The following is a 16,855-nucleotide window of genomic DNA, read 5'->3' as shown; positions in this document are numbered from 1 at the left end:
TCACCTGGACCACAGGAACGTGTCCAGGTGGGGTTTGGGATGTCCCCAGAGAGGGAGAGCCCAGGCCTTCCCTGGGCGGCTGCTCCAGGGCTCTGCACCGTCCGTGTGGAGTTCTCCCTCACAGGCTGACGGAATATCCCGAGTGGGGAGGGACCCGCGGGATCGCCCTGCCCAGGCAGCCCCACCCTGGGCAGCGCTGGCCCAACGCTCCGGGAGCTCTGGCAGCCCCGGGGCCGTGCCCATTCCCCGGGCAGCCTGCGCAGTGCTCAGCGCCCCCTGGGGCAGAGCCTTTCCCTGATCTCCAGCTGACCTGCCCTGGCCCAGCTCCAGCCGCCCCCCCGAGTCCGTGGGGGTGCAACTCCAGCGGCTCCGTCCGTGCCCATCCCGCTCCTGTCCGGGCCCCGCCGGGAGGAGCCGGGACCGCCCTCCAACACCCTCCGGGCCTGCCGGGCCGAACCGCGGGCGCGGCGCGGCCCCTCCCGGCCGCCGTCGTGCTCCGTCGGCGCCAGCCAATGAGCGGCGGCCGCGGCCCCGTTTGCGGCCGCGCGGGGCGGAAGCGGAAGCGGCGGCGGGGCCGGGGACGCGGGCCCGGGGACGCGGGCCCGGGGCGATGCCGCTGCACCGCTTCCCGCCGCGGCTCTGGGCCGCCATGCGCCTGCGGGAGGGCATCTGCGCCCGGCTGCCGCAGCACTACCTGGCCTCGCTGCAGGACAACACGCCGCCCACCCCCGTGCACTGGGAGCCGCACGGCCTGCGCTACCGGCGGAACCCGCGCACCGGGGAGCGCGAGCGCGTGCAGGACGTGCCGGTGCCCGTGTACTTCCCGCCCGCCGCCAACGAGGGGCTCTGGGGCGGCGAGGGATGGGTCCGCGGCTTCCGCTACGCGCGCAACGACAAGGTGAGCGCTGCGCCCTTCCCCGAGCCGGGCCGGTGTCACCGGGGCCCGCTGGCAGCGGCCGCCGCCTGCCCCGGGGCAGCCCCTGACGGCCGGGCCGTGCCCAGCTCTCCACCAGGCTGCCCAAGACGTGGAAGCCGCAGCTGTTCGAGCGGCAGTTCTACAGCGAGATCCTGGACGCCACGCTGACCATCACCGTCACCATGCGCACGCTCGACCTCATCGACGCCGCCTTCGGCTTCGACTTCTACATCCTCAAGGTACCGCGCCCGGCGGCTCCCGGGCTGCGCCCACGCTGCCCTCAGCCGTGGGCTGGCAGGCAGGGAGTCCTGGGATTAGGCACAGAAAATCCCAAGTCGGAATAGACCCCCAGGGATCATCCAGGGCAGCCCCTGGCCCTGCACAGACCCCCCAACAATCCCACCCTGTGCCTGAGCATTGTCCAAGCGCTCCTGGAGCTCTGGCAGCCTCGGGGCTGTGCCCATTCCCTGGGGAGCCTGGGCAGTGCCCAGCACCCTCTGGGGGAAGAACCTTTCCCAAAATCCAGCCTGAGCCTGCCCTGGCCCAGCTCCAGCCATTCCCCGTCCCTGTGCCAGAGCTTGGAGCTGCCCCTCGGGAGGAGCTGCAGCCCCCCCGAGCTCTGCCCTCAGTGTCCTCTCCTCCAGGCTGAACAAGTGCTGCTGTTAATGTTTTAGCAGAGGTCTGTTGCCGAAAGCTCCCAGCTGGGTAATAATTAGCATTGACTCTATAATTCTAGAAAGCTCATAAATCAATTTATTATATCATACTATACTGTTCCATTAAGAAAGTCTCAACCCTCTTGCAGACAGTTTGATACAGACAGACCAGATTGTCCTCTCCTCCAGGCTGAACAAGTGCTGCTGTTAATGTTTTAGCACAGGTCTAATGCTCCCAGCCTTTAATACCCTCTCGACTGGAGCCCTCGATATTAAAACTCAGAGCTATGACCAAATTGTCTCCGGAACAAATCCAGCAGATCTTTCCCCTTTCCCAATCCGTCCTGAGAGCGTGTGCTGGGTGTGGATGAAGTGCCAGTGCTGGCAGTGTGCTGGGGCACTGCTGTGCCCCCTGGCAGCTGGTCCCTGAGCCCAGGCTCCCTGTGCAGACTCCCAGAGCTGACATGTGCTCCAAGCTGGGCATGGATCTGAAGAGGACGATGCTGCTGCGCCTGGCCCGGCGGGACCCCGCGCTGCACCCTGAGGATCCGGCCAGGAGAGAGGCCATCTATGACAAGTACAAGGTGGGTTCTGCCTCCTTGGGGATGCACTTCTCACGTGTTCCCATTGGAGAGAGGGGGGGAAATGAAAAAAAAAAAAAAAAAAACATAAAAACTAAACTTATAAAAAGTTCTCAACGCCTAACAGGAAGCTCACATAATATACATCTATATACAAACTTAAGATAAGAGATACTAGCTTAAAAATACCATAGAATAAGAAGCATTGTTAAGAGAAACAGAACTAAGAACACGTTTCAAAAGACAGCCTTACAAGTAAGACTAAATACTTTAGAAAAATAAAACTATGAAAAGTACATTTTAAGACCCACAAAGAGTAATTTTAAATAATTGGCTTTAAAGCATTTACTTTATTAATTAAATAATATTTAATATTTTTGATGTAATTATTATATATTATATTATATTACATTACATTAATTACATTATTATATATTATAATATATTATTATATATTATATATTATATATTATTATATATTATTATATATTATTATAGAATAATATATATTTTTAAAATAATAATTTAATTAAATAATATGAAATTAATGTAACAAAAACTGATAAACCAAAACCACTTAATAATTTTCTATTACTCTTATTATTATTATTATTATTATTATTATTATTATTATTATTATTAAATTCTGATTACAGCAGTGTAGTTTATGACATCTGTATTGTCTCACCCTTCACATGAAACTGCAAATAGAATCAAAGTTTTTAAAACACCTCTCAGTTACCCCATCTCTGGGTCAGAAAAGGGATTAGTCCAACAACCTGTCCTGGTGCTTGCTGTTTGGATGGTCACCCATCACTGATGTTGGTGCTCCTGTGCTGAGGGACAAGAAAATATAAACATTATCAGGTTTTTCTTGTCTCTCTGTGAGTTTCTAATTTTTCTACTCCTCATTTAGGGACACAAAAAGCAGTATTTTTGCTGTGTTTGAGGTCAGTGAGAGTCTGCAATAAAAAAACAGTAAGAATTTGTGCTACCCCTGGAGGGAGGAGCCCAGAGTGCCCATTTGGTGTCAGTTTTGTGCAGCTGCTGGTGGTTGCCAGCATGGAAACACCACCAGCACCCACAGTCCATGGAGCTGTGCTGAGAAACAGCCCCAGAGCTGCATAAAAGAATTGCAGGATGATCAGAGAGCAGGACCCCTGCTAAGAAGAAAGAAAAGAAGTGGGCCTTGGTTGTTGGAAATGAGGGAACAGGGTCTAAGATTTGTCCATAGTAATGTTCCCACTGGATCTCATGTTTGTGTCCTGGGCTGTGGGAGTTTTAAATTTTTTATTTGTTAGGGTTAGGATTCAATATGTGAGATGGTATTTTTTGTCTGATGGTATTGGATGTTTATTAGTTTTTATTTATATTATATTTTTATAAACTGTCAGTTTTTTAGTACTTTATTTTAACAAACTAAAAAATTCAGCTATATTTCTCTCTTTATAAGATTTTTTTAAGGATAAATTGTCTAATTAAGAAATGACACTTAAATTATTTTTACTTTTAGCTTAATAACTAACCACTTGTGGTCTGTAATGTGGAATTTTTCATCTAATTATGCAATTCCACCTAAGCCTATGAAGAAGAAGGACTAGATTATGTTCTAAAACTTCTGTCTTGTTTTGTATATATTACTATATTCTACATCTTTAAGTTTTTTTACTATGTAATATTACACACTTCTATTTAAACTATACAGTTATAATTTTAGTTCTGTCATTCAATTTTGGAAGTTTTCTCCACAGCCTCCGGTCAAATGCAGTGTTCTCTTGGGGTCAGTGCCTGTCAGCACAGAAAGTCTGAAATTCTCAGTAACCAGGGTTCCAACACTGGGCACAGGGAGGATTTGTATCTTGGTCACCTGCAAAGACTGTGCTACCTTCTCCTTCTTTTGTCACAGGAATTTGTGATCCCAGAGGAAGAAGCTGAATGGGTTGGCTTGAGTTTGGAAGAAGCCATAGAAAAACAGAGGCTCCTGGAAAAAAAGGTGATTTCCTGAGGCAGTGCTCAGCACTGAGGTGGTGGCTGCACATGCATCTTCTCCATGGGGTGGGTTCAGCCCCGTGCTCCAGTGCACACTGATGGCAGGCAGTGTGGGGAGGGAGGAAAGGGATCCTTGGGAGCTACTGATGATCCTCATCTGCTGTCAGAACTGAGGAAGCTGCTGAATGCCCCACACAGTGCCTGCCCTCTCTGAGGGAGGGTTACAGAGCAGGGCAGCAGCTGTAGCACAGCAGGTTGCCTTGTTCAGCCCCTGAATAAAACCCAGTCACATCTTCCTCTGGTTTTGGCTGCCAGCACTCCCTGGGCTCCCCATTGCACTTCCCCTTGTTTCACTCCTTTCACATGGTGTATCCTCTGCTTTGTTGCAGGACCCTGTCCCCCTCTTCAAGGTGTATGCTGAAGAGCTTGTCAGCCAGCTGAAAGAACAGCAACAGGCAGTGCAGAAGCAGTAGAAAGAAGAAACCTTGGGAGCAAAACCCCTGCTGCAGAGAAAGCAGTGGGGGTCAGGGGCTCTGTTGCCTGAACCACGCTGCTGGGGAAGGGGCCACGTGAGAACCACGTTGCTGAAGTGTCATGACAGCCTAAATTCAGTGAGGACCTGTTCCTGTGGGCTGAGAAGAGAGTTTGCTGCAGCTCTGAGAGTTCTTGTCAGACTGACTCAGTGTGGATCTTGTGCCTGTAGGAGCAGTTGGCTGCTGTTGAGAGCCCACTTGTGATACAAAATACACATGTTGGTATTGATTGTAGTGAACTTCTCTCTGACACTTGTTTTATGAGTGTGTTGTGGCAGGGACTGTGAGACACAATGTAACTTGGATCAATCCCAGATGGTTGTGCCCCAAAAGTGCGCCCTGAACCCCTCAGCAGGTGGGGCTGAGCTCCCCTGCACAGCTCACTAACCCTTGGGTTAGTTTCTGTTGTAAGTTGGTGACTTTTAAATCTTATTTTGTAAAGATGTAGTTGAAGTGGGTGTTGAAGTCTTTGCTGCTGTCTGGCAACAAGGGATTGGAGAGCACTTGCCGTAATTACAGGCTGATGAGCAGCACGGGGGGTCCCTGGTGTTGTCTGGAAGCTTTGTGGTGGTGCAGTGAGTTTCTGGGGGGATCAAAATCAGCCTATGCCCTTTTCCCCTCAGCTCTGAGGTGAGGGACAGGCACAGAGCCTGCAGGCTGAACCTTGTGTGGGTCATCTCTGTGGAAGAGACTTTGCCTTACCCCTGTCTTGGGCTTCCCCGTCTCTGGCACATCAGGGCAAGTGCACTGCCTTGGTTTGTGAGCCACAGGAGTGGAGAGAGAGAAACTGGGCTTGTAGGGCAGTGTGTGGCTCGGCCCCTCTGTGCTGGAATGGGGCAGGACCACAGGGGAGTGGAGATTGGCAGTGTCTCGAAGGTCTGGGGGAGGAGTGGTGGAGAAGCAGCGCCTGGGCGAGCACAGAGCCTCACAGGGCCATGCTGGGGCTTGGGTGAGGGAGGTTGTTGAGTTGAATGGGCTCTGAACAACAGCAGTTCATGAAAACCAGACTTCTCTGCTGCTCTTTGGGACAGAGGAGGGGCTGGAGTGCCCATAAGGGGTATTTGAGCCTGCAGGGGAGCCTGGCACAGGCTGGTAGGGCTGGCTGGGGCTGCCAGGCCGGGCTGTGCTGTTCTTGCAGGGGCACAGGGGGAGCAGGCTGGGTGGCAGAAGCTGGGATGTTTCCAGCCTGCCTGTGTGTTCCATCCCCAGCAAGTCCAGGTTCTCAAGAGCAAACTGGCACAGAAGGTCGTATTTGCCTAATTAATGACTCTGCAGCTAGGCCAGCACAATGACATTTGGTTATCTTCTCTCTCTGCTGCAACTGAGCTGAGTGGGAAGCTGCTGCCCAGCTCCTCGGGGACCCTGACACTCTGCCCTCGTTAGAGATAATTAGCTGGGACAAGCTCCTTGTTTGACAGCTCTGCTCATCATTAGGGCCAGCTCAGCTCATGCATTTTAATGCAGCTCCCAGCAAAGCTCCAGCCCGTGGCTCTGTCCTGCCCCCCTGCACAGCTCTGCTGGAATGTGCCTGGCCCCCCGAGCCTGGCTGGCACCTGCCCGGATCCTGCCCAGCCCCACGGGGGTCCCTGGGCACTTCCAGCAGCTCCTGGGCACAGAGGGAGCTGCTGGAAGTGGCTGAGGGGACAATGACAGCTGCTGCTTTGTCCCAGGGGTGGGAGGTTCTGGTTCTGTGGAGCTGAGGCTCTGCTCGTGTGTCCTCCCATGGCTGGAACTACCCAGCCTGGACCCTGACTGATCTCCAGAGCTGCTCATTGAGCATCTGCAGGATCTGCTGCCTCGGGAGGGCTTGGTGGGTGACAAGGGGTAGCAGGCGCTTTTGGGGAGAGCTCCTGTCCTGCTGGGGGTGAGGGTTCTGTGGGGTACACTGCATGAGCCCTGCATGTTGCCAGACAGCAGCAAAGACTTCAATTACATTTTTACAAAATAAGATTTAGAAGTCACCAACTTAGAAACAGGGCTGTAACCCAAGGGTTAGTGAGCTGTGCTGGGGAGCTCAGCCCCACCTGCCGAGGGTTTCAGGGTCACACTTTTGGGGCACAACCGTCTGGGGTGCATGAAGGCTTGGTGGGTGACAAGGGGTAGCAGGAGCTTTTGGAGAGAGCTCCTGTCCTGCTGGGGGTGAGGGTTCTAAGGGGGACAGTGCATGAGCACAGCTGAAGCCGCAGGAGGGTCTCTGGGGGAATCTATTTGGGATTTGGTGAATCCTGACTTTTTGTCATCCTGCCTTTGCGGAGAAACCTTCCCCTTGCTCCTTTCCTTATACCCATGTTGGATGAGGCCCAGAGATGTACTCTCATGGATTACTCTGCTGCCTTGAGGGAAGCTGCAAACGGGACCAGGCATGCTGCAGCCTCAGGTGAAGCAGAGTTGGAGCACACAGGGCTGCTGGGCACAGCAGCAGATGTCTTGAGGTGGGGAGGGAGCCCCTATGCAGAATTTGGGGTAGTTTGCACTACAAACCCCCCTGCCAGGTGGCCTTGAGGAGGTGGAGGAACAGCTCAGGGCTCAGTGTTAATCCTGTCCTGCTTTTACAGTGCTGGCTGCAGCTGGAGAGTTTGGTGCTGCTTGAGGGATGGTTTTTCCCTGTTTAGGTGGGCTCAATCTGGCAAATAATGGTTCCTTTGCTGCCCTGATAGGGGGGATCAGAGGAGCTGATAGTTTGCCATGACAACGTGTTCCCAGGAAGCCACAGATGCCAGAAACGCACGGGTGCAAGTAGGGTGCTGTCAGCTTGAAGTTGAAAATCCACCCCTGGACAGGGGAAGGGCCTGGCTGCCAAGCACTGCTCAGATCCCAGCACTGCCTCAGGCTTCTGCAAAGGTCACCAGGCTCCTGCTTCTGGCCCAGAGCCAGACACAGGCACGTGGGGCGTGGGGAGGATCCAACACCAGGCTGGCAAGGACGTGACAGCCCCCAACAAACGGCCAGAGAGCCCTGCCCAGGGTCACCTTGGATCTGGCAGCGTTAGACCAGGCTGGGATAGCAGTGCTTGGAAAGGGGAATGGTGAAAAATTATCTCATCAAGACAGCAGTGAAAGGATGATGGATGAGAGGCTGGGAGAGGCACCGTGTGCTGTGTCAGGCACCAGCACTGGAAGTGGGACATCAGTCCAGGACTGAGGGACTCCTATTTAATTCATTCCTCAGGTATCAAAAATATGCCACTCTCTTTAATAGTCCCAGCAAGCCACAAATATGAAACTGCCCCTTGGAACATGAAATTTGGGCCCATGTTCCAGTTGTGAAGGAACAATCACCCCCAAACCCTACACTGCAAAATAATAAAGCAGAGAAAAATGTTAACTGGGGAAAGCATCCGAGCAGGAAAGGCCTTGGGTGGAATGGCTGGACTAATCCTGCTGTTTGGCACTTGCTGGTTCTAAATTCTGCTGTTTGCTGGTATCTTGAAGCAGTGTTTGGATTTTGCCTGTCTCACTTCTTGTTCCCAGCAAGTTGCAGTCACTGATCCAAAAAACAGCTTGAGATTAAGGCTCTGCTTCTCAACAAACGTTTTCTTACCTGTTTACCTTCACAAATTAAACAGATTTTCCTTGTAAGTTCCCAACATGCCCCTCTGTATTCAAAAAAAAAAGGGATATTTGGGGAGCAATAGCACAAGCAGCATGTCCTTTCCTGCTGGTCTCATAAGTAAGCCTTCTGGCTTGGAGGGTCTTGGCTTGGAATCACTGTTGCAAAGGGGTGTGACTTTTAGGAGTGCTGTGAATCAGCCCAAACTTGGTGTCAGCAGAGGTCAAAATGTAGCCTGAAATCATCCCCCATCCTATGGAATTAATCAAGGAGGCATGAGATTTAGAAACTCGCTTGGACAATTCCAGGAAACCCTTTCAAGTATCACTGCAGTGTTTGTTTTCAGATCCACAGGACTCAATTCCTTCCACACAGCTGGTCTGGGATGCTCAGGCTGTTGGAGCTGGGAGTGTGTGCTGTGCTTACTCTCCACAGCTTTGCTCTCTCCCTGGAATTTGCTCTGGGGATCAGGAAATGGGAGCAAATATCCTAGTGGCTCTGCCCATTAGTGACAAACCATTCTGGGTTTTGGGGATCAAGATGGAGCTGGGCTCGTTGCAGAGGGAAGAACAGAAGACCGTGGGTAGTGAGAAACACTGGCTTGACTTGAGAAAAAACTTCCACAGGAAGGTGGTGCAGTCCTGGGACAGGGTCTGGAGAGGTGGAGGTTCTCAGAAGGACAGGGTGAGGCCCCGAGTGACCCCCTGGAGCCCTGCTCAGAGCAGGAGCCTGGGCTGAGACCTCCAGAGGTCCTCCCAAGCTCACTGTTGTGTGCTGCAGCTTCCGAGCTGCAGTTCCTCCCTGCAACGCAGCCAGCGAGGAGGGGGTGAGCCAGGAAAAGCAGCTCCCAGGTGCTGGCAGGAGGGGAGGGAGTCCAGCAGCTCTGTCCCCTCCGTCCTCTGGGTTATGGACAGGCACCCTCCTGCCTGAGCCCCTTCTGCTGCCACGTGCTGTGCTGCCTCTTCTCCCATGCACCCAAGGAATTGTCCCGTGTGCCAAACCATCACCTCCAGGATAGGTGGCTGCCGGCAGGGATGGCAGGATGGAGTCACTGGCCACGTGCTGGATCACCTGGAGCCCAGTGAAGTGGAGCAGCAAACAACCCGGCTCGGTGTGAGCATCCCTGGGGCTGTCACCTCGGGTGCTGGCTGGCTGTGGCCAGCAGAAGGTCCTGGTGGCTCTCCAGGAGCGACCACTGGCTTTTCCAGCCCTGCTGGTTCCTGACATGCTGCTCGTCCTGGCCAGCTGCCCCAGCCCTGCAGGGGACGAGGTGGGACGAGGCATGGCCGGTGTGTCAGGGCAGGGCTGGTGGCCTGATGGTGACAGGGCTCTGGGGGACTCTTTCTGGGCTGAGGCCAGTCTGCAGCCAGGCAGGGTCTGACTGAGCCTGAGCACAGAGGTGGCCAGGGACAAGGGGGCTTAGTTGTTACAGTAAGGAGTCATAATGTGGCATTCACATTCTCTGAACGGAGAGACATAATTCTCTCTCTCTCAGGGTTTTTTCCTAGAGAAGCACAGAGAGACAAGGTGGAAAAACACTACTTGCAGATTGTTTATACTAACAAGTTATTACATTCTTACAACTCCCTAAAAATTCTCACAAGCCACTGTGAGAAACGATTGTGGTTTCTCTCTTCTTGACCAGGCTGGCATCTACATCATAAGAAAGAAAGAAAGAAGAAAGAAGGAAAGAAGGAAAGAAAGAAAGAGAGAAAGAGAGAAAGAAAGAGAAAGAAAGAGAAAGAAATCTCCATATGCAAATGAATTGCCAGAAGCTCCCTGCCATGTTCCTGCCACCATCTCTCCTGCAGCTGTGGGCTGAGCTGGACTGGGCACACTGGACATGGGAGATGGACACAGGGAACAGGGGCAGGCAGGGGGAGTTCCCTGCATTCCCGCTCCTGCCACACGCCTCAGGTGTGGTTAGGAGGCTCAGGTCAGCCTCCTTGGCTGCAGGAGGAAGAGCTGAGAGGGGTGGTCATGCCAGCTCCAGACTGGGCACAGAGGCCTTTGCCTGGCTGGACTCTGCTGCTCTGAGCACCCATTGCACACGTTTTCCAGGCAGCCATCGCCATGGTAACATGGAAATGGTGCTGGATCAGGCCAGCCAGAGCACTCAAACACAGAAAATGGCATTTCTGAGATGGGAGCAGGGCTCTGCTCACAGGGCCGCTGGGTACCCAGGGATGTGGCTGCTCTGAGGTCCTTGTGCCCTGGTGCCCCAGGGATGTCTCCCCCAAGCAGAGGTGAAAGGAGGTGGAGGGAGCAAACAGGATGGGAAATGATAGGGAAAGGGGAGCAGTGGGAAGGGGATTTCTCTGGCAGTGCTCCAGGCATGGATGGGGCCAGGATTTTTGTGCTTCAGCCAGGTATTCCCATGGAGACTGCTCACACATTCCAAGGCATTTTAATTTCCTTGACAGCCCTTTAAATTCCTTGACAGACCCCTCCTGCATGTGTTGTGAGACCCAGGTGGACTTTCCCAGATGAGTCTCACCTGCCCAGCTGGATGTGAGGTGAGTCTGCCCCCACAGCCCATAACTGTCTATGACTGCCTATTTTATTCCTTAGGATGCTGTCCCTTGACTTTTGAGGCTGGTGGAAGACTTGAGCTTGTTAAATCCTTCCCCCTAAAAGTCATGTATTTGGAAGGTTTCAAGGGGTGGAAAGTCTTTTCTCCTAACTTTAAGCTGCCTTGCTCCAGCTCTGGGAATGGAGACTTGTCATGCTCTGCTCCCAGTGCAGAACTTTGCCATCCATGGGATTTTCTCCTCTTTCTTGCATTTTATCCTCTCAGTCTATTAAGCTTCAAGTCTTGCTGCAAGACTTTTCCTCCAGAAGTCATTAACTGTGGCTCTTTTTTTTCACAGCAGTTCTCTACCACTGTTTTAAAGTGTAGAACCTGTGTGCCAGCACCAAAAATGGAGGGAAATCTCCTTGGATGCAGGAACTGGGCTAGTGGGTTTCCACCTGGCCAGGTGGTCCTGGGATGTACAGAGTTGAAAGTACTGTGTAAATCACTCATGCCCAGACCCACTTGAACTGCTGAGTTCCCTTCTCTTCTCTGAATGCTGTGTCACCTTTTATTGGGTTTTCCCCCTGTCTTCTGCATGATATGCTGAAGAACAAGGTGAATTCAGGCCTTTGCAGGGCTCTGGGAAAGATACTTTTGTTGGAGGGTCTTGTGGAGCCTCTCTCTGCAGTGGGGAGCAAGGCAGTGCCTGCTCTGTGAGGGGCCCAGCAGGTCTCGGTGGCAGGAGAGGGTGGCTTGTGGCAGGAGAGGGTGGAAGGTGAGAAGACCCTGGCAAGGGAGCTGGCAGTGGGTGTGTGTGGCTGAAGCCGTGGTGGCGTGTGGCTAAAGCCGCCGGCTCGGAGCTGCGAGCCGGGAGTTACCATGGGAACGGCCGGAGGATGCTCGGAGGGCAGCGCCACGGCCCCGAGCGCAGCTGGGAGCTGCCCTTGCTGGGGACCTGCAGGTACCCGGGGAGGTGCCAGCTCGTCCTCAATGCACAGAGAGCGATCCCCGCTCAGCCAAACCCCAGAGCATTGGGTTTCAGAGAGACGCTGCCCTTAGCAGAGAAAGCACAAGCAGGAGAGCAGCCCCAGGCAGGACCCGGAACAGCGAATACAGCTGTGCCGAGAGTCCCATCCCCGAGTCCCAAACCTGCCGCCCGTGCCCAGCAGAGCCCGGAGCAGCCAGCCCCTGGCCCAGAGCACAGCTGGTGCTGTGACACCGTCCTTAGTGCGGCCCCACTCGCTGCACTGGGGGATGCAGTGCTCGGCTGGATCGGGGCTGGAATGTTTGTTTGAGCTGAGCCTTCCCGGCCACCCTGAGCCGCTGCTGATGAGCGTGGGTGGGGAGAGCCCACCCTTGGTGCCTCCCTTTGTTTGCCCTGGCCCCACGTGGGCTCTTTGCCCAGCACTGGGACCAGCGCTGTTGGCAGCAGCTGCTCCAGGCACCAGCCAGCCCCTTCTCCTCCACTTCTCTGGAAGCCTTTGGTGGCCACATTGTCACCAGCCCTTTGCACACCCGTGGGAGCTTTACTGTGGGCATCATTCATTGCTGCTGCTCCCAGGAGACAGGCCTCCCTTTACAATCACCCTAGTTTCCCAGATGGAGGGTATTTACTCTGGTGCCCACAGAACCCATTTCCAGGAGTGTTTCTGCCAACTCACTGGTACTGCTGTCGGGGTCAGTGACCTGCCCTTACCAGGCTCTCCCTGTGATATGTGAAAATGAAATTTATTAGCACATCTGCCAGGCTCCAGACAACTCTTTCTGGTGGTGGGTAGGTAGGATCTGTCTGAGGATCAGCTGGTTCTCTCACAGTTCCTTCAGAAGCCCTGGACACACCTGCTGCTCCGTGGCTCCTTTCTGCTCTCTTCTCAGCTTGGTTTGTGTTGACATCTGTGGTCACCTTTGTCTCCTCTCTGCTCCCCAAGGTGGGAATCCCCCAGCTCTCCCAACAAAATAATGAGCTTGGGCAGAGTCTCCTAGTGCTCCTCCTGCAGCTGCCCTGAAGGACTCCACTCTGGATTGCTTTGAGGAGGAAATGGAAAGATGACCTCAGCTTCCTTTCCCTCAAGCCCACGCTTTCATCTCTTGCCTTGTCCATTTTCTCCAGATCTCTTCAGCCTTTAGATTCTCCCCTAAGACCCCCCTTTTCCCCACTTTCCTGGAACTGCTGTTTGGTGCCAGTAATGACCCATGGGAACAGAAGCACATTGCAGGTCCCATGCTGGTGTTCCAGCCAGCAGGGCTGGGCTGGGCTGTTTGCTGTTCTCTGGCTGCCACATCCATCCCTGGACCATGAGGATGGAGCCAGGACCACATTCCCACCTGCAGGACCCACTCAGCCATGAGCATGAACCCATGCCCACACCACAGGACTGGTGTCCAGCCCTGTGCTCTGTCCATCATGGTTAACACCCTCCAGAGGAGCGGGAGGCTCTGGGCCTCGCAGACCTGGCTCGGAGCAGCTCAGCAGGAAGGCAGGAAGCATCCTAGGCTCCAGGGATGAGCATGGCCAAAGGTACCACTTCCTCATTCCAGCCAGCACCATGAGGCCAGGAAAAGGGATGGCTGATCCAGGCAGTGCCAGTTCCCTGGTAGAAAATGCCAGTGCTGTGAACAGGAATCACAATGGCAGCATCGGGGAAGGGGGGAAGAGGTCATGGAGGATGGTTTGGCCCCATCCTGGCTCTTGGGATGAACCAGGGTGCAATCCCCATGGGAAACAGAAGAAATGGCTGGTAGGGCATCCTGTGTCTGCACCCAGCGCCGCTCCTCGGAGGAGGAGGATGATGAGGGTTGGCAGTGATGGTGCTGGAAAGCCTTGGCACCGAGGCATTGTGCAGCGGGAGCGATGGGAAAGGCTGGCCAAGGGAGGCACCACTTTCTGCTACAGCCTTCAAAGAGTTTCCTTAAGTGTTGCTGCTCTTCAGGGCTTCCTCCAAAAAAAAAAAAAAAAAAAAAAGTAGGGAAAAAAAGAGATGAGGAAGAGCAATCTCTGGGTGCGGGATGAAAGTGGCCTGTCTTGACTATTTACCCAGCAATTATAAGTAAATCGGTGGTGCCTAACGGGGCCGGTTGCCATAGTGACGATGGGATGGAAGGACCAGCATTTGGTCCTGGCTGCAGCCAATCAGGCTGGGAAGCCCAAGCTGCAATATAAAGTAAAGATTCCCATCTTCCAGCCACGCACTTGCCAAGAAAGGGAAATAGGTTCAAGAGTCTGGGGAAAAAAAGTGCTGCGGCCGGCGGCAAGCAGGGCGGCTGCTCCCGTCATGGCGGACTGCGAATGCCCGGGCAGGTGAGAATCCCAACTCTCCCCATCTCCCGCTCATTGTTCTCCCGCGCCGCGGTCCCTCCGCCGCCCCACCCCACCCACGCCGCCGCCCCGACCCCCTCGCCCCGACACCCACAATGGAACCCCCCTTCGGGTGGGAGACAAAGAGGCGGGTGGAGAAAGGCTCCACCATTCTCCCCAAATTGCCATCGTAGGCCTTTCAAATCAAATTTCGCAAAGCAGCTTCATCAAAGGCCCCCGGCTGAGAGGCACGAGCCCCATATTCCTGCCCCCCCGGCAGGTCTGGGGTGATGCGGTGATCCCATACAAAGTCGGCACCGCTCCAGAAGTGTCTTTGCAAAAAAAAAAAAAAAAAAGAAAAAAGAGGGAAAAAAAAAAGGGGGGGGGATATGGAGATAAAAAACGCAAGTGAGAAAGAACGGCGCCTAAATTGCTCATCGTCTCCCCATCTCATTACTGGCGACTTCTGAGGACGGATATTTCCAAAGGCTGCAATGAAAGACTTGTGAATGGAGCCCCCCCGGATGAGATCAAAGCCCGAGGCTGGGACGCCAGGGTGTGCCGGAGGAGGGGGCGAGGGCCGGCGGCGCCGCAGGATGCTGGGGGGAGCCTTCCTCCCCTGCTGCCACTGCCCTCCATGTTTCCCGGTGTCGCTGCCGCTGCTGCCTGACCCATCTTGCAATGGAGACCAGGGACAGTGGCCAGATCCCAACAGCTGGAACCGAGACGAGCAAACTCCATTGGCTCACAGTTCGACAACTCTCCCAAAATTCATGGTTAATAAAGGAGCTTATTCCGTCCGGGACCTCTCCAGACACCTCGAATTGCAGATGAGCGGGTGGCTTCCCCATCGCTGGAGCCCACTCCTTGAGTCTCTTCTCACACCGCAGCATCGCCAGCCTGGTGAGCCACCAGCAGAAGGGCCGAGGACAAAGGCAGGAGGACAGAAGTTGTGCCACTTTCCCTTCCCGCTGTCTCCCTTCAAACACGGGCTGCTTTCTTCTGCTCAGCGATAAATTTGGCTCCGGGCGGCGTTCCCACCACCGGCACCACCGGCAGCCGGGCGCCCCATCAGCGGCACGGAGAGCAAACTCACAGATGGTAAAATAAGAGAGTCGTGTAGGGTTCAAAGAGACCTTCAATGTCAATTGTTATATTATTAGGTAAACTCCAAGAAGAAAATCTTTTAATCCACTGTGGCTAATCCAGTCCACTTTTGTTGGCCAGGACATATTCAGCATCAACAAAAGGCTCTGGCCGACGGACACCGGCATACATAATGTATTGATAACTGCGGGAGCCGGCTCGGCAGCAGAAAGAGCCACTGCTCAGGCCAGCAGCAGGGGCCAGCAGCAGGATTTGCCCGACTTTCATCAGTTTTATTTTCATTTCAAAGAACACGGCTGATATTTGCACTGCGCTGCTTACCAGGGGAGCACAAAGAGGGCAGGGATGTTCCCAGCTCCGGCCAGCCCTGAAACCTCACCAGGATCCTGCCAGGACCTCAGTGGGACCCTCACCCCTCACTGCCTCCCCAGGGCAGTGGTGGCACAGAGGGCTGCAAGGCCAGGTTGGTTCCGGGCCTGGTTTTGGGGTGGTGGTTCCCATGGGGAGTTGGCAGCTGGGGTGGCTGCCCTTAAATTAGCCATGCCCTGGGATTTACCCTGGGATGGTGCTGTTGCCCTGGGATGGGGGAATCACCTTTCTTTAAGGACATGGGATACAACTGATGTGGAAATAGAAGTGTCCACGTTGTGATGAACCGGTGCCGCTGGGGAGGAGAAGTGGAGATCACACCTGGACTCACCTTGTCTTCCCAACACGGTGCAGCAGAGACCAGAGCCGAGGAACCTGGAAAGGAAATGAAACCAGCAGCAGCAAAGGGCAGGTGGGACATGAGTGGGGACCACGTGGCCACAGCCTGGCTGATGGGGGTGCTTGGGCAGGAGGAGGTGGGAGCTGGTGAGAATGAGCTGAGAGGGGTTGAGGTGGCAGCTGTGGGTGCTGGAGGTGAGCAGGGCACACCGCCCCCCCGCCCCTCCAGGCACTGGGTATGGCCTGTCCTGAGCAATGGGCTCCCCCAGGGCAGTTCTGGGTGAGGGTCCACAGCAGGGCAGGAGGGCATGGATGGCCAGGCTGGGTCCTGGGCTGATTGAAAACAACTCTGAACTACATGGCTGGACAGGCATTAGTGGCCATGGGATGAGGATGGGGCTGAGCCAGCAGGGAACTCTGCACAGCAAGGGTCTCGGGTGGGTGTGACCTCACTCAGGAGCCCATGGCCCTCCCAGGATGCCATTGAGCCCAAAATGTCCTTATTCCTGCTGCGGGTAGCTCAGTGCCATCCAAGGCCAGTGGCTCATGTGTAGCCATGAGGATCTTCAGTAAGAACATGGAAAGGAAACAGCAATGGAAGAAACCAAAAGGACTCATTTCAAGGAGCCCAGAGGGCTTGCCCAGGCTTTTGTCCTCATGACAAGGGACAGCAGAGGAGTGCCTTTCCAGAGGGTGGGGGGCTCACTGCACCCCCAGATGCTCTCTGAGGTGGGCACAGCCATTCATCCATTGGGACAGTGCTTACAAGGCACTGACAGGCACAAGTGACCCAAGGAGGAAACAGTCTCACAGGAATTTGGTTGTTACTGCAAGCCCCACATCAAGCTGTTCTGCTCTTGCTGCACTCAGAGATACCGGGAATCCTCCAGAATACAGTCCCTTTCCAGTGGGGTTAAAATGGCCAATGTCAGAAACTCCTGCAGGGAATGGATGCACAAACAGTGATTAAACTGAGAAAGCTGTGAATCACCAGCCCTGGACAGTC

The 16,855-nt window shown here is 54.1% G+C and overlaps 2 protein-coding genes across 4 annotated transcripts in view; both read left to right on the top strand.

The window, feature by feature from the left end:
* The first annotated feature begins 553 nt into the window (after positions 1-553).
* On the top strand, positions 554-4,914 carry MRPL28 (mitochondrial ribosomal protein L28). Of its 2 annotated transcripts, XM_068206615.1 has the most exons (5): positions 554-898; positions 1,003-1,155; positions 2,022-2,156; positions 4,060-4,146; positions 4,532-4,914. In XM_068206615.1, exons 1-5 carry the CDS (start codon positions 611-613, stop codon positions 4,613-4,615), a joined length of 747 nt encoding a protein of 248 aa, XP_068062716.1. In that variant the 5' UTR covers positions 554-610; the 3' UTR covers positions 4,616-4,914. The 2 variants fall into 2 exon arrangements, with proteins under 2 accessions (XP_068062716.1, XP_068062717.1); XM_068206616.1 differs by lacking the exon at positions 2,022-2,156 and having other exon boundaries at positions 555-898.
* Positions 4,915-14,018: 9,104 nt separating this feature from the next.
* The window catches only part of AXIN1 (axin 1), an 84,086-nt gene continuing 81,249 nt past the window's right edge, over positions 14,019-16,855 (top strand). The window contains exon 1 of one of the 2 annotated variants that reach the window (XM_068206600.1): positions 14,019-14,037. The gene's annotated coding sequence lies outside the window, so the exon portion shown is untranslated. Of the gene's footprint in view, positions 14,038-15,904; positions 15,923-16,855 lie in introns of those variants that run through there. The other variant, XM_068206599.1, reaches the window with a different exon arrangement.

Source organism: Anomalospiza imberbis, chromosome 16 (genome assembly GCF_031753505.1).
Source record: "Anomalospiza imberbis isolate Cuckoo-Finch-1a 21T00152 chromosome 16, ASM3175350v1, whole genome shotgun sequence".
In the NCBI taxonomy this organism is placed as follows: domain Eukaryota; kingdom Metazoa; phylum Chordata; class Aves; order Passeriformes; family Viduidae; genus Anomalospiza; species Anomalospiza imberbis.
This window is presented reverse-complemented; position numbering and strand designations above follow the sequence as displayed.

Excerpts from the sequence above, each read along its gene's own strand:
- MRPL28 (XM_068206615.1), top strand. The coding sequence starts at position 611 with ATGCCGCTGCACCGCTTCCCGCCGCGGCTCTGGGCCGCCATGCGCCTG. Across the intron at positions 1,156-2,021 it reads TCGACTTCTACATCCTCAAG|ACTCCCAGAGCTGACATGTG; the intron begins GTACCGCGCCCG and ends CTCCCTGTGCAG. Across the intron at positions 2,157-4,059 it reads CCATCTATGACAAGTACAAG|GAATTTGTGATCCCAGAGGA; the intron begins GTGGGTTCTGCC and ends CTTTTGTCACAG.